The sequence below is a fragment of the Vombatus ursinus genome, unplaced genomic scaffold (assembly GCF_900497805.2).
Source record: "Vombatus ursinus unplaced genomic scaffold, bare-nosed wombat genome assembly UNPS02009824.1, whole genome shotgun sequence".
NCBI classification, from domain to species: domain Eukaryota; kingdom Metazoa; phylum Chordata; class Mammalia; order Diprotodontia; family Vombatidae; genus Vombatus; species Vombatus ursinus.
The window spans coordinates 1,897,410-1,911,948 of NW_020949602.1; the positions used below are offsets into that span (position 1 = coordinate 1,897,410).

The window sequence follows — 14,539 nt, forward strand, 5'->3', positions numbered from 1 at the left end:
AAGAGGTCATTTTGGACCCCAGAGTAAGCATCCTTCCACTGCATGTGCTGTTTCCCTCCAGCTGTCAGATGACTAGGTAGCACTGCCTCTATTTTACAGATGAGCAGACAGAGGCTCTGTGCTTGGCTCAGTCAAAAACTCAGCGAGCGTCATTAGGTGCCCAGAGGCCTGAGCTTCCTCAGCTCCAAGGTCTGCCAGCCCTCCCTCCTGGTGCTGCGGGGCTCCACTGGTGGTGGGGAACTAAGGCTGTTACAAGCTTGGGACCAGGGACGAAACAAACAGCTGATAACGTGCCCCCTTCTCCTCTCCGTGCATCAACAAAGGGCGAAAGAACGGTAAAAGGATCGAAAAGCAGGCAGCCGAAAGAGCGCCAACCATGACCCCCGGAGAGCTGATCGGGGTTAGTCTGAAATGGCCAAGGCTAAGGAGGGGACTCGAGTTTAACTGTCATACAGGGCGGGCCACGTCACCAAATGGTGAGGAGTCCAACCGTGCACGCTGCAGCGGGACCCACTGAGGGTCTCTCTGGAACTTCCGAGGCCAAGCCCGAAAACTGTCTCTGTGCACAGCTCCAATGTTACCCTAACCCTGCTGAGTGACGACAGCCAGCAAGAAGAGCCTCAGGCTTCGTTCGGTCTGTCGACTTGGGTCTGCCTGTCCGGGCACTGGACGGAGCAGGGTGATGGTGGACATTACAAGAGACAAACCACCACCGATTTTCTTCTCGGCCGCCTCCCTGGGCTCCTCGGGCTCCCGGGGTGAGAGGGTGAGGTGTAGTTCGGTGCAGCGGAACCTTGGCTGAGTCCTCAGAAGCTGGGAGGGGCCGCCTCCTGAGGGCCTGCAGGGCCACAGTGAGGACCAGCCTCACTGATGTGGCCGCAGACCAGGCAATGCCTCTCCTCCCCAGCACTTCTTCGAGCAGTCTACCAAGGCCTCAGAAGCCCTGAAGGATTTCAGCACAATAAAGGAAGGGAAGATAGGAACTGAGCCTCTTCACTGCGGCCGAGTCAGGACAACCATCTACGGGCAACAAGAGGGAAGGCAGGGGAGGAAGGTCACCTGTTCCATGACGTAGGAGGAGCTAAAGACGCCGCCGCTGCTGCTGGAGCTGGTGGAGGAGTCTGCTGAGCCCCCTGAGGGGGTGCCACTCCCGGACGTCTTCACTGTGAGGGCCTGCTCCTCAGAAAAGCCCAGCTGATGGAGCAGCTTCTGATCCTTATTCACCGTGAGCTACAAGACATGAAGCTGTAATTATCTGGGGGAAATACGGTATTGACACACAAGACGAGGGAACCAGAAATTGTTTATTTCAACCCACCAGACTATCATTTGCAAATATCTGTATGTTATCCACAGGAGAATTCAGCTGCTTTGCTATCTTCCACCTGACGCTCCCTATGGTTTCGTTACTGTGAGCCTGAAAAAGAGAATTAAACACAGTGAGGCGAGAGTGGGTGACTGACGTTTCTGTTCACGTGAATTTATAGCAGCATCCCTCGGCACTGAACGATCCAAACTTTTTTACGTTATTAAAAAATGCATGACACAGTGGAATGCATCTCTTTGTTAGTGATGAGAGTCAGTCAACAAACATTTCTTCAACACTGACTATGTGCTAGCACTGTGGTAAGGGCTGGGGACACAGCAAACAGCAAAGTTCTTATCCTCCAGGAACGCGCAATCTAACGGGGGGGAAGCAGTTTTAAAAACCAGGAAAATGAAGGGTGCTCTCAAGCTCCTGCTATGATACAGATACGGACCTGATGCCTGAACCGAAGGGAGTGACAACAGAGCAGCAAAGAAAGCTCCAGATCAGCGTCACTAAGGAAAACGAACGCAGACATTTACGTGGATTTCAGCAAGGAGACAACGAGCAACGTCAAACGAGCTGGCGCACGTAAAGAGAAAAGGCTACGTCCAAGACACCTGACTGCGTACCAACGGAAGGCCACCACACAGTCCCAAACCTGCTTGACTTTTTTCAGACGCACAAACTGCCCTCTCCTCGTGCCTCTTCTATGTGTCCAACCACTTCCCTCTCAGTCTTGTTTCCACCCAAAGGCTTGCTCGAGGCCCACCTCATCCCACAATCGCCTCTACCCACGAGATCCACGTCCCGCAGCCGATCCGAGATGCTGAAGCTGAAGCCACTCCTCACTCCCTGCTTCTTGACCGTCAAGAACCGGATGTCCCGTAGCTACCTCAAGCCCATCGCTTTCCCCAAACGGTCTCTATGGCCAGCTTCTCCATCCCTGCCTCCCGGTCACCCAGGCTCACAGCACAATCCCTGATCTCTCCTTCCCGGTCACCTTCTCTATTCATCCATGTATAACCCTGGCTCAGGACCTCATCACTTCTCACCTGAACAACATCCTTGTCACCTTCTGTCTGCCTCCACTGCACGACGCCAAGGGCTGACCACGTCATGCCTGCTCATGGCGCTGCAGTGGCCTACCTGGTCCCGTCAGGGTCTGCTCTTTGTATTACGCAGCCCGTCACCTCCAAGTGCCACACCACTGCCCGCGCTGTTCCCCCCCCGCCCCCGGTCTCCTTGGCTTCCAGTCCACCTTGTGCGGGCAGGAGGCCCTTCCCAAGTCACTCACCTACGAGCATCTCCCCTTTCAGGCTCAGCTACTTGGTCTCCTGCCTTAGAACTTTTCCACCTTGTATACACAGCACCCAGCACACAAATGTTTGGTATCTGACTGACAGCACTGTACAGATACCGTTCTCACGCTGTCTCTACTGTTATATGTTCTCTAAAGGTACACTTCACAGGTGATATTAGACTATGCAAGAGGCCTCCTATTTTTAACTGTTAATATCTAAGATGTGAAAAATTACAGGTGATTCAGCTGAATAATACACAATCCAAACTTTTCCAAACTTAAAAATCTGCATTAAGTAGCACATTCAGTTGTCCTGTCATCTACATGTCTGGTTTACCTGGGTCAAATTATATAAAAATCAACCTTCCCATCTGTTGTTTTAAAAAACCGTTACTAAGTTCACAAAATGCACTGAATATTGCCTACTGATGAAAGAAAAACCTTAAGAATTATATATAGACAGAAATCAATCATTACTATAGTAGGGAGTGACCATTCAGCGGTGCTTAAACAGTGCCTTTAAAAATTTTTTTAAACATTTTAAAGTTCTGAGTTCCAAATTACCCCTCCCCCCGCCTCTGAGACGGTGAGTAATCAGATATATGTTATACATGTGCAATCATATAAAACATGTCCATACTAGTCATTTTGTACAAGAAGACTTAAATAAAAGGGAAAAAAAAAGAAAGTAAAAAATAGCAGATTTCAGTATGTATTCAAACAGTATCAGTTGTTTCTCTGGAGGCAGATAGTACATATGCTTCATCATTAGTCTTTGGGATTGTCTTCATCACTGTACTGCTGTGAATAGCTAAGTCATTCACAGTTCTTCACTGAACAACGTTGCTGTTACTGTGTACTGTGCTGGTTCTGCTCGCTTCACTCAGCATCAATTCATGTAAGTCTTTCCAGATTTTTCTGAAATCCGCCTGCTCATCATTTCTTATAGCACAATAGTATTCTATTACATTCATATACCACAACTTGTTTAGCCATTCCCCAATGGATGGGCATCTCTTTGATTTCTAATTCTCTGCCACCGCAAAAAGAGCTGCTATAATAGGTCCTTTTCCCTTTTTTATGATCTCTTTGGGATATAGACCTAGTATTGGTACTACTGGGTCAAAGGATACATATGCATCGTTTTATAGCCCATTGGGCATAGTTCCAAATTGCTCTCCAGAATGGCTGGATCAGTTCACAACTCCACCAACAGTGCATAAGTGTTCTAATTTCCCACATCTTCTCCAACATTTATCATTTTCCTGTTTTGTCATGTTGGCCAATCTGATAGGTGGGATGTGGTATCTTAAGAGTTGTTGTAATTTGAATTTCTATAATCAACAGTGATTTAGAGCACTGTTTTCACATGACTAGATAGCTTTGATTTCTTTGTTGGAAAACTGCCTCTTCACATCCTCTGACCATTTATCAATTGGGGAATGACTTGTATTCTTATAACTTTGACTCAGTTCTCTATATAAGTTTCTTTTTTGAAGGAATAAGCTTGAAATATAATTCACAAATATAATAACAGAAGCTTATTGTCTTGCCTTAATATACTTTCCTCTTAATTCAGCTTTACATTCTGACTAGAAGCCTAGAAGTTATGTCTCTAGCTGAATAACTGAGAATCAATCACAAAGTATTTATTGGGGAAAAAACAAACACATAAGCATGTATTGAATACTTACAGTAAGTCAGTTACCATGTTAGGAGATGGAGATATAAATACAAAGAAACAAACAGTCCCTACCCAATGGGTGTGATGAGTACATACAATAGTACAAATATGAAGTGAATTCAATATAAATATATTGTATATTGAATATATTGTATATATTGTATACTGAATATAAAGTAAATTCAAACCTATAGAAAATAGATAAAGGGTTGTCAGGAAGAGAGGGCACTAGCAGTAGAGAGATAAGGAAATTTCCTGCAGGAGATGATGCTTGGACTGTCCCTCTTAAAGGAAAGTAGATGTAAGGAGGGTGTATCATGCAGGCATGTGAGGTGGCCAGGGAAAAGACACAGGGATGGGCAGATGGAGTGTTCTGTGCGAAAAGACACAAGGCCAGGGAGGCTGGATTTCACAGAGGGCTTTGGGGGCCAGGCTGTATAGGGCCTTAAAAGCTACAAAGAGAAAGAAGCCACTGAAGTCAGGAGCTGACTAAACAGAGCATCCATGTGCAAAGGACTAGAAGGCAAATCAATGAGGAGCCTCCTGCAACAATGAAGGCGAACGGTGCCAAGGGCATCTCCAAAATGCCCAGTGAAAAGTGGTGATGTGGGAGTGAGGTTCAGGGGAGAAACTGGGGCGCAGAAGAGAGGCGAAAAGAATCCAGAACAGAGGCCAAGGTAAAAAAGGACAGTAACATCGTTAAAATAAAGAGCGCTTTCTGATGTGCGCTGGAAGGGAACTCTGCTAGGGCCCTTCACGTCTAGCGTAGGGAATTCTAAATCTGAGTCTGTGGCCATAACACAAAAATTTTTCAGAACTTGACGTCAACGCACCTCTACAGTGAAGGTATCTTTGGTGGATTCGCACGTCACACTGAGGGTCAGAATATGTCCGTGGAATGAGGCGCCGTGAGGTAGAATCGTGCGAGGAACAGAATAAAGGTCCTGAAAAAGGCACAAGCGAGAGGCCCAGTAACGCATGTGCACAGCGCAGACAACGAACACACTTCTACGCAGTAAGCCATCTTTGCCTGAGCACTGACTGAAGAGTGAGCTAAAGGACAGGGCAACACTCAGGAAAAAGGCGTCACTGACCTCAATGGTGATTACGTAGCGCTCTGCCAGCAGAAGTAACCTCTCAATGATGACAAGCTTAGTAGACCTGTAGATTTTTAGGAGGGAAAAGGTTTTTTGGATTGTTAGTGACTGTCAACATCAAGTAAATTAATGCAATTCACTCAAACCACATCCAAACAGGTAAGAGCACCCTGACTATTAATATAAGCCAATGACCCTTGGGAAGGTGATCCAGCCAGGTCAGGGTAACAGCCCCTGGAGGGGATAGGCAGAAAAACGCTGCCCCTGCCGAATCACAGAGCTCCCTGTGAACAGAGAACAGGGACTCTGTCTTTCATAATCTTTTATTCTATCGTTTCTTATCGCTGCAAAGCTGACAGACATAAGAAATCTGAAGTCAACTACCAGCCTGCAAAGTGCATAACAAAGAAGAAAATTATTTGTCCATTTGGCTTAGCTCAGGTAATTTTAAATTTGCAGGTTATGCTACGCCACGGGATAACAAGGCACTTTTCAATTCAACTCACATCCAACCTCATCCTTGAAATGCATGTACCTCTTAAATGGAAGGTGGTAGGCTGCTGAGTCCAGGAGGTCTTTGAAAACAGGGCTTTTTAAGGTGGAAAGTCACAGGACCATTAACAGACAGCTGAAAGAAGAGGCCCAAGGACTGGAGGGCAGCACACCACCCTGACCAATTTCAAAATCTATAATCAGACCGAGTCCAGTCAGGCCTGGAGAACATGAGCAAGTCTACGGTCAAAGCACGCCACTTGGAATGCTCCAAATGAAAGGCATCATGTTTTTCAAGCAACTGAACTACTATATCAATAAACAAAATCTGTGATTCCAGTGACACGGAGCGTTTATCTTGTCCTCCCCAGAGGGACACCAAGAAGGGCCTCTGCCAGCGTCTCACCATGAGAGGCCAGCAGGTCCTACCAAGATGGGAGGCACAGCAACATTTCCTGGGGCAGTCACTTCTGTTCCAAAGCCTGAGCTCAGTCTGCTTCTGCCCAACTTCAGCAAGAAGGAGTGAGAATGCAGGAATCTGCACAGCCTGACCACAGCTCACCAGACACAGGCCTTTCGATGCCCACAGCCCCAGGTCTGTGTTCCTGTCTACCTTCTGCGGCAGCAAGAGCTGTGAGCAGAGGAGGGCTGGTCCGCAGAGCAGACCCACGTCATCTATGGACTTGGTGAGCATTTCACACATGTTCCACAGTGTTTTTTGTTTTAGGCTCCTATCAGAGCTTGGAGTGTTGTGCCCTGATCCACAGCTTTTGGTGAATGATTCTGCATGGCGTTTGGGGAACGTACATGTTCCATCCCAGCAGAATGCCGGGTATTCTCACCATCAGTGTGTAAGCTCACTGTTTTGCTCATGGTGTTTTTATCACCAGTGCCTAGCATAGTGTTTGGGATGCAGTAAGCACTTGAAAAGTGAATGCTTATTGATCAATTGATGTTTCAGGTAAAACGGGGGACTCTTTGTCACTAGGGTCTTAAGCCTCTCCAAAGCTCATAAATCAGAAATCATTACTGAAGAGTTTCCATTTTCAAGGCAACTAGGTGGCATAGCAGAGAGAGTGCTGGACCTGGAGTCCAAAGACCTGAAATTAAATTCTGACACAGACACTTACTAGTTGTGTGACCTTGGGCAAATCAATTCATCTCTGTCCGCCTCAGTTTCCTCCTCCGCAAAATGAGGATAATAATAGCACCTACCTCCTAGGGTTGTTGTGAGGATCAAATGAAATGATATTTGTAAAAAGCACTTAGCCCAGTGCCTGGCACATAGTAAGTGCTTTATAAATGCCACTTCTCTTCCCTTCTCCCCCTTTCATGATGAAAAACTTGTGTTAGCAGCATTTTGAAATGAGAAATGCCACCCTGCAATGAAGTCTGAACTTCCATGAGCTTACCTGTATGGAGACTGTACAGATGTCGCCACAGTGGGCATGGCTGTCGCCGTGAGCATTTTGGTGGCTCTAGTCACAGCATGGGTCAAGGTAGGGCCACCAAGCGCTGAGCTGGCTGCCTGCAAGACAGTGGGCACCACACTAAATACTGACTCCAACCCCGATGGTTTAGTGGTACTGTTAATGTCTAGCATGGCCTTGGACACGGCCCTTCCCATCTGACCTGGGCACCATGTCTGACCAGACACTGGCTGGGGCAGGGCCTGGGCCTCAACAGTGGCCATGACCATTCCACAAGGCCACACGATTGTATGCAAATGGCAAAAGCCTGCCTGGAATGGTAGGCAGGGCAGCAAGGTCTTTAGCATTGCTTCCCCTTGGTACTGGGGACACCCCAACCTTTTCCTTCAGAATACCATGGATTAGACAGGTTGACACCACCAAGACCCACCAGGACTAGGAATATGTCTTCAGTACTGTAACTGGTAGCGGAGGCCTGGAGACAGTGCTCTTTCTGCCAAAAGGAGAGCGGCCAGCACTGCCGTGAGACAGCGTGGCTTTACTGGGTCGAGAACCTGAGTTCCAAGCCCGGCTCTGCCGCTTCCAATCTCCAGATTCTTCCAGTTCCCTAATCTTGTCCAGATAAACCAGACTTTGAGGTCCTCAAGGAGCAAGGAGATGGGACTGTCAGCTCATCATTAGGAATACCTGAAAGGCTCATCAGTCATTCAAAGGCACCCCAGGACTGGAGAAGGCAAATGTACCGATTTTCAACAAAAAGGAAGAGAATGGAAGCTACCGATGATAAACGAGTGAGGCTGGCAGTGATCCCAGGAGCCCAGAAAGGATGGCCACGACAGGGATGGCTGTCGAGATCTGATGACTGACGCAGCGACCACCCAGAGGGAGCGCAGTCACAGCCCGAGCTCTGACAAGGCAGATTGAGGGAACGCAATGGAGACTGTCTGCCCAGACGCTACCAAAGCCTCTGATGGCCTCTCCTCTTGTTCTTCTTGTTAAACAAAAGCAGAGAGTCTAGCCCTGCCCACTCCTCACCAAGGCTGGTAGTTTGCTGTCCCCCCACTAGACTGTAGGCTACTCGAGGCAGGGGCTGTCTTTCTGTATCCCCAGCACTCAGCACAGTGCCTGGCACATAGGAGTGTGCTTAATAAATGCCTACTGACTGACTGGGTCAGAACTGGCTGAATAGTTGGGCACAAAGAGCAGTTATGAATAGCTCAGACTCAATCTGGAAGGAGGTCTCCAGGGAAGTGCCTCAGAGATATGGATGAGACCATGCAATGCTTAATGAATGAATATACAATGTTATACTATGTGTATACATTACATGCATATACATAAAAATGTGTGTATATGTGTGTGTACATATGCCTGTGTACGCGTGCGCGCGCGCGCACACACACACACACACACACACACACACACACACCCCCAAGGAAGGAAACAAGTATTTGCTATGTGGCTACTAGACAGATCAATCAATCAAACAACAGATTGATTAAGGATGGAAGCAAATATTTATGTGCCTACTATATGCCTGGCGCTGGATGGAGCACTTCAGAGTATTATCTCCTTAGACCCTTACAACAGCCCTAGACAGTAGGGGCTATTATTATCCCATTTTCTAGCTGAGGAAACTGAGGTAGGCAGAGATGAAGTGATATGCCAAGTGCTGCATAACTAGGAAGTGCCCTTAACTCAAGTCTTCTTAACTCCAGGCTTAGCACTCAATCAGCTGTGCCAGCTAGTTCCAAGACCTTATCCATGCTTTTATAAGAATCTTCTGAATTTAGGCTTATAGTGCCTTTTTGACCCGTCCCTTAATCATCAATGCATTAGTTATCCATTTCAGATTTGTTTCATTGGCAAATATGCACTGATGATAAGCGAGGATTCAAAGACATCATCAGCCTAAAGTAATTGGTTAAATAGAATAAGATGAATTTTAAATGGGAAAAATGAGAAAAGTACAAGATAGGGGTGGGGTGGCTAGACTGAGGTCTGAAAAAGACCTGAAGGTGTTAATGAACTTGGGGAGAGCCAACCCCACTCATGTTAGAAGGACCCTGTTTTGCTTGACTCTATGTGCTTGTGATGGGTTGTGGGTTTTTTGCTTTCTCAGTGAGGTAGAAAGAGAAGTGGGAAGGAGGCCATTTGGATCTGAAAATAAAACTCCATTAAAAAATCAAATCAAATCAAATCAAATCAACAAGGTAAGAATTCTCGCCTTCTACTGAGTACTGCTGAGCTTGAGCACACAACAAATACTCATTAACCAGACTACAGAAACAAGAAGAGGAGATGGGCTCTCCTGATGGCATATGCGCTGCACCTTTCTAGGCCCTCTGTGTGTGACAGAGAACCAACCAGGTGTGTTACTGACCCTGGAAGGGGTTACTGACGTCTGAAGGGAAAGGCCCAGGATTGGCTGGTAGATGACCGTGAGGCAAAGGATCATTCGGCCACATCTACCTATGTGACCTGAGACAAATCACGTGACCTTTTTGGGTTTCAATTTCTCCTCTGTAAGGTGAGAGGAAGCAGTAAACAGTTATGCCCAGTGCTAGGATTCTTGAACAGACTGATAAATAACATTGAAACCTGCAATCCAAAGCTGTGCTTTACCCTAAGCCCGTGTGTTTTTCTCCCACGTCTGTCTGCTTCTTTGAAAAATTCCTCTAATGTGTATCTAGTTTTTACCACCTCTCAGGTGAGGTATTATAACATTCAAAAATTATGCATAGGTCATTTTCAGTCTCAAACTATCCACATCTGAATGTGGACATTTGAAAATTGTTTCTTCATGCACATTTAATAGCAGATTACGGTGTGTATTAAGAGTGTGATATAGCTTTACATGTATTTAGTGATTTATTATGCCTTTTACTTTAACATTAATATCTATGGAATTTATTTGGCCTAACTGTTAAATAAATGGTTATGTCTGAAAAAAAAAAAAAAAAAAGATGGGAGGAAGGGACACATGTTAACTTCAGTTCTAAAGCCTAGGACGAAGACAGCAGGCAGAGATTTAACTCCCAGCCTGCTACTGCCTAGCACATGACCTTGGGGAATTCACTGCATTTCTGAGCCTTGGTCTCCTCATCTGTTAAATGGTTATGATTACCTACCACCTACTTCATGGGACTGTTGTATTGAAAGCACTTTGCAAGTTTTAAGGTGTTACAATGTGAGTGACTGCCACTATTATTCCATTCAGAGGGTAAGTAAGTGGGTGTAAAAAGTGTGAGAAGACCCCAGGAGAAGCAGGCCCAGGGAGCCCACACCAACCGCCAATCCCTCTGCCAGGCCAGAAGCCCAGCCGACCGCATGGCCATGCAAGGCCACGCTCAGTCCTTGGGGGGCAGACCCGCCTCTCCTCCCAGCCCAGATCAGACAGGAACGGACCCCAGAGACCAAAGGCTCCTGGATACTCACTTCTAGGCGTGCGTAGCAATCAGCAATGAACTTCCTGTGCAGTGACACAGAATCCTAGAAAAGTCAATTAAAAGTAAATTAGCACTTTGGCAATAAATCCAGGGGAGAAAGCTATGCTTGAGAACCAAATCCCAAAGCAAAGTAAACCAAGCTCCAAGAAGCCCGAAGAAGAGCAATGGTGCTCGTCCCTAATCCACTGCCCACAACACCCACCTTCTTTAACCTCGGATTTAGGTTAATGTAACTGTAGCTTATGATTAGCTGAATGGCTTCATTAGCTATTTCTTCATCAGGTGACTCCATGGCAATCTTCCAAATGAAATCCATCCCAATCAACTCCAGCTTCTCGACATACTGTTTAAAAGACAAAAATCAAGTTGCGGTGTGTAAATGGAGAGGCAGAAGTGAACACACCCACCAGACACGGAGTTAACCTCTTCAATGTGTGTCAGGGAAAAAACATCACCATTTGGCAGTGACTCTACAGTGTAGCCCTGAGGACTGAAGTTAAAAACCTCATTTTAAGTCAGTCCAGGAATTTTAAGACATAAACATCCAGCCCACTCGAGAAGCCTTTCTAGAGTTTCTCTTCAGCAAAGTGATAGTTCCAGGAACTGGATGCAGGATGACAAGCAAACTTCGCTCACCTTGGATCATGGACCTTCCCGCCCTCTGAAGAGACTCGGATACTGATGGGCCTAAGGTCAGGCTCTTCTGTCCTCCTTCCCCCCGGGCCCAATAACCCATCCTTCTAGAGATGTCACAGAAGGGGAGAGGCACCTGTTCAAACTGTGTGTGAATCTTTTATGATCTTCTCCTTGTACAACATTCCTATAAATGATGCTCACATCATCTTGGGCTAGAGAATTATGGCCATGGGCACTGGCTGGGGGAACTCTGTCTATTTGGACATCTCTCTCTAAGCAAGAAATGGCTGCGATACAAAATAATGGGAATTTCATAAAATCGGTTTCTGGAAGGCTTGTGCCTAACACTCAAGAGCACAGTATTAATATTTTTTTCTTTGACAGTCGGAAGGTCATTGAGTATACATTAACACAGGTACAATTATGAAATTACTGTACAATGTACATGATATAGGCATAATAATATGAACATGTGTTTCTGTATATAGACTTAAATATTATAAGTATATATAAACCAAATTTCCTATTTTAATGAATTAGTTATTTAAAGAAGAGGACTAAGAAGAAATAGATCTCTCAGCTAAACTGTTTCTTAATAAGTCTGAAAGGTCAATAAAAAGGAACACCAAACATTTCAATGCTCAGCCAACACTACACAGATTAATTAAAGATAAAATCAGACAATGAATGTGTACACAACTCCAAGGCTGATATCACCATAGACTAAGCCGGTTAGGCCTGGACCTGGGATTTCATTCGTATAAGGAGCGACCAAGGGAGGAAATTCCTTCTACCAGGGCAGGCTGACATTTTCTCTTAAACTGATAAGCTTAGAAAGTTGTGCTGAGCACCTAGAGGTGAGGTGGCCTGCTCAGGGTCACACAGCCAGGCTGTTGTGGTAGAGCCTAAACCCAGGGCCTCCCCAGGTGGAGGGAGTCCTTCACCAAGTGCCCACCCTGTGCCCTCCACATTGGGCCACATGTGATTTGGTTAATGCTACATTAATAAGTTGCCAGGAACAGATCAGGATTTACCTCGTGTAAATGAACGAAGGGAAAGAAGACAATATCCATTGGGCTCGCCATTAAACATGAAATGCTGTGACAGCAAGAATTTGCATCAAACACCAGGTCTGATTTACCAAATTTTAGTCCCACAAATTCTTAAATAGCCTCTTAATTACAGCATTAGATGGGATATCTTAACTGAAGTTTACTTGGAAAAACAGAAATGAAACATGAATTTGGTCTTAGCAGTGGTTTCTGGTCCAGCTAGACCTCAAAAAAAGCAGCTCACCCTCGACCGTAGCTGCACACAGGGCGAGGAGCCTATCCCACGGAGCTCTGGGACTGGAGCCCTCCTCCCATCTGGGTGTGGGTGGGTGGACCTGCTTGGAGAGCCTCCCAGGTTGGGAAGACATGCCAGGCAAGCCTGGCAAAGGGTCATCACCTCGTTGGCCACAGCAACTATTCAAAGACGTGACTCCATGCTAGAGGAGCCGCCTAGCACTGAGTAGCTCTCACGACACCCGAGGTCCACGTCCTTCATGTGCTCTATTACGAGTTTTCTTTAAGTGTCCAATTCTCCAGTTGTGGGAGAGGTGCCAATTTATAATAAAGCTAGCTGTGTACCAGAAGGTGCTTCCAAATCAATGATGACACCAACAACCCCAGATGCCTCCCAGATTTCCATCCAGAACTAAAGGACCCTACTACACCATTCTCATAAGCTTCACGGCCTGGTTTTCTAGACACTAGGAGACCAGGATCAGCTCAGGAGGAGGTGGGGCACAAGGGGGGGGTTGCAGGCCCACACTCATGGACGAGACTGAGAACTGAAACTGGCAACAAGAGCGGGTCAAGGGCAACCCAGCACATAGGAGCGTCTTCCTAAACGAGGTGTGAGGGCAACGCTCTACTGTGGTGCACTGAATAATGCTTAAGGAAAGAGGAAAAGAGGCTCATGAATTACTTCAGGAAGATCTATGTTAAAAACTTCTGGCATTTATTTACAGGCTGACTGCTTTACACAGAAATTTTGGATATCCAGAATGACTCATTCTGGAAGCCTTTAGATTGATTTAAGCATACAGGTGAAGCTAGGGGGCGCCACAGTGCTCAGAGTGCTAAGAAGGCCTGAAGTCAGAAAGAGCTGAGTTCAAACCTAACCTCAGACATTTATTAGCTATGTGACCCTGGGCAAATCACTTAATCTGTTTGTGTCAGCCTCCTCATCTGTAAAATGGGGATAATGATAGCACCTACCTTGCAGGGTTGTTGTGAGCATCAGATAAGGTAATATTTGTCAAGTGTTTTGTAAACCAAGTACTATATAAACGCTATTATTATCACCAGATTTAATTCTGTTACATATTCGAGGTGAAAAACTGCAGGAAATAATACTGCTGCAAAGCTATAATGATCTATTTCAATTGAACAACATTTATTAAGTATCTATGGTGTACCAAGATAAAAGGCAACATGACAGAGAGCTGGTATTGTAGACAGGAAGGCTTGGGTGCGAATCCCATCTGATACTCTGGCTGTAGGACCCTGAGTTATTCTGGGCAGCTCTCAAAGGTTCTAAGTTGCCAAGTACTTCCTGGTCTGCATTCACACAGGGAGCGAGAACTCCCTACATCGATGAAATCATAAATCTGGTTTAAAAAAGGTGCCGAGCACTGGGCTAGATGCTTGTGGTACAGAAACAAAAAGGGGGGGGAGGGGAGGGCACAGCCTGGACACAAACACAGGCCATGCTGAGTGACCACTGGGGGCATCAGGGCAGGACGACATGGGGAGGCAGGAAGAGCCAGGACAAAGCCGTGTCGTGGGGGCCATAGGGAGAGGGCAGGATCTGGGGCGAATGTGGGCTCTAAGGCAAGAAGTCAAGGAAGATGCTGGGTCAGCAGGCGTCATCTCAGCCACTTGTGTGAGAGAAGGAAATCAGCTACTTACCAACTGAGTGCCCTGCCGCTTTAATCGATGATCACAAAGATTCACATTTTCAAAGAAAGTTTTAAATAAGCCAAAACCTGTAAGCGAACACAGACATTAGGATAAATTCTACATTTCATATTAGGTACTAAATGTCATTCAAGTCAAAATGAACAAAAATGAAAAAATAGATATCTACATTTAAT

The 14,539-nt window shown here is 46.1% G+C and overlaps 1 protein-coding gene across 1 annotated transcript in view; it reads right to left on the minus strand.

Annotated features, from left to right (window-relative positions):
• The window catches only part of USP24 (ubiquitin specific peptidase 24), a gene marked incomplete at its 5' end in the record, with an annotated part of 157,593 nt that overhangs the window by 64,382 nt on the left and 78,672 nt on the right, over positions 1 to 14,539 (minus strand). Inside the window, 8 exons of the mRNA XM_027852728.1 lie at positions 1,060 to 1,230; positions 1,319 to 1,417; positions 5,127 to 5,237; positions 5,388 to 5,454; positions 7,295 to 7,410; positions 10,751 to 10,804; positions 10,964 to 11,104; positions 14,355 to 14,431. Of these exons, the coding sequence (XP_027708529.1) occupies positions 1,060 to 1,230; positions 1,319 to 1,417; positions 5,127 to 5,237; positions 5,388 to 5,454; positions 7,295 to 7,410; positions 10,751 to 10,804; positions 10,964 to 11,104; positions 14,355 to 14,431 (836 nt within the window). The remainder of the gene's footprint in view (positions 1 to 1,059; positions 1,231 to 1,318; positions 1,418 to 5,126; positions 5,238 to 5,387; positions 5,455 to 7,294; positions 7,411 to 10,750; positions 10,805 to 10,963; positions 11,105 to 14,354; positions 14,432 to 14,539) is intronic.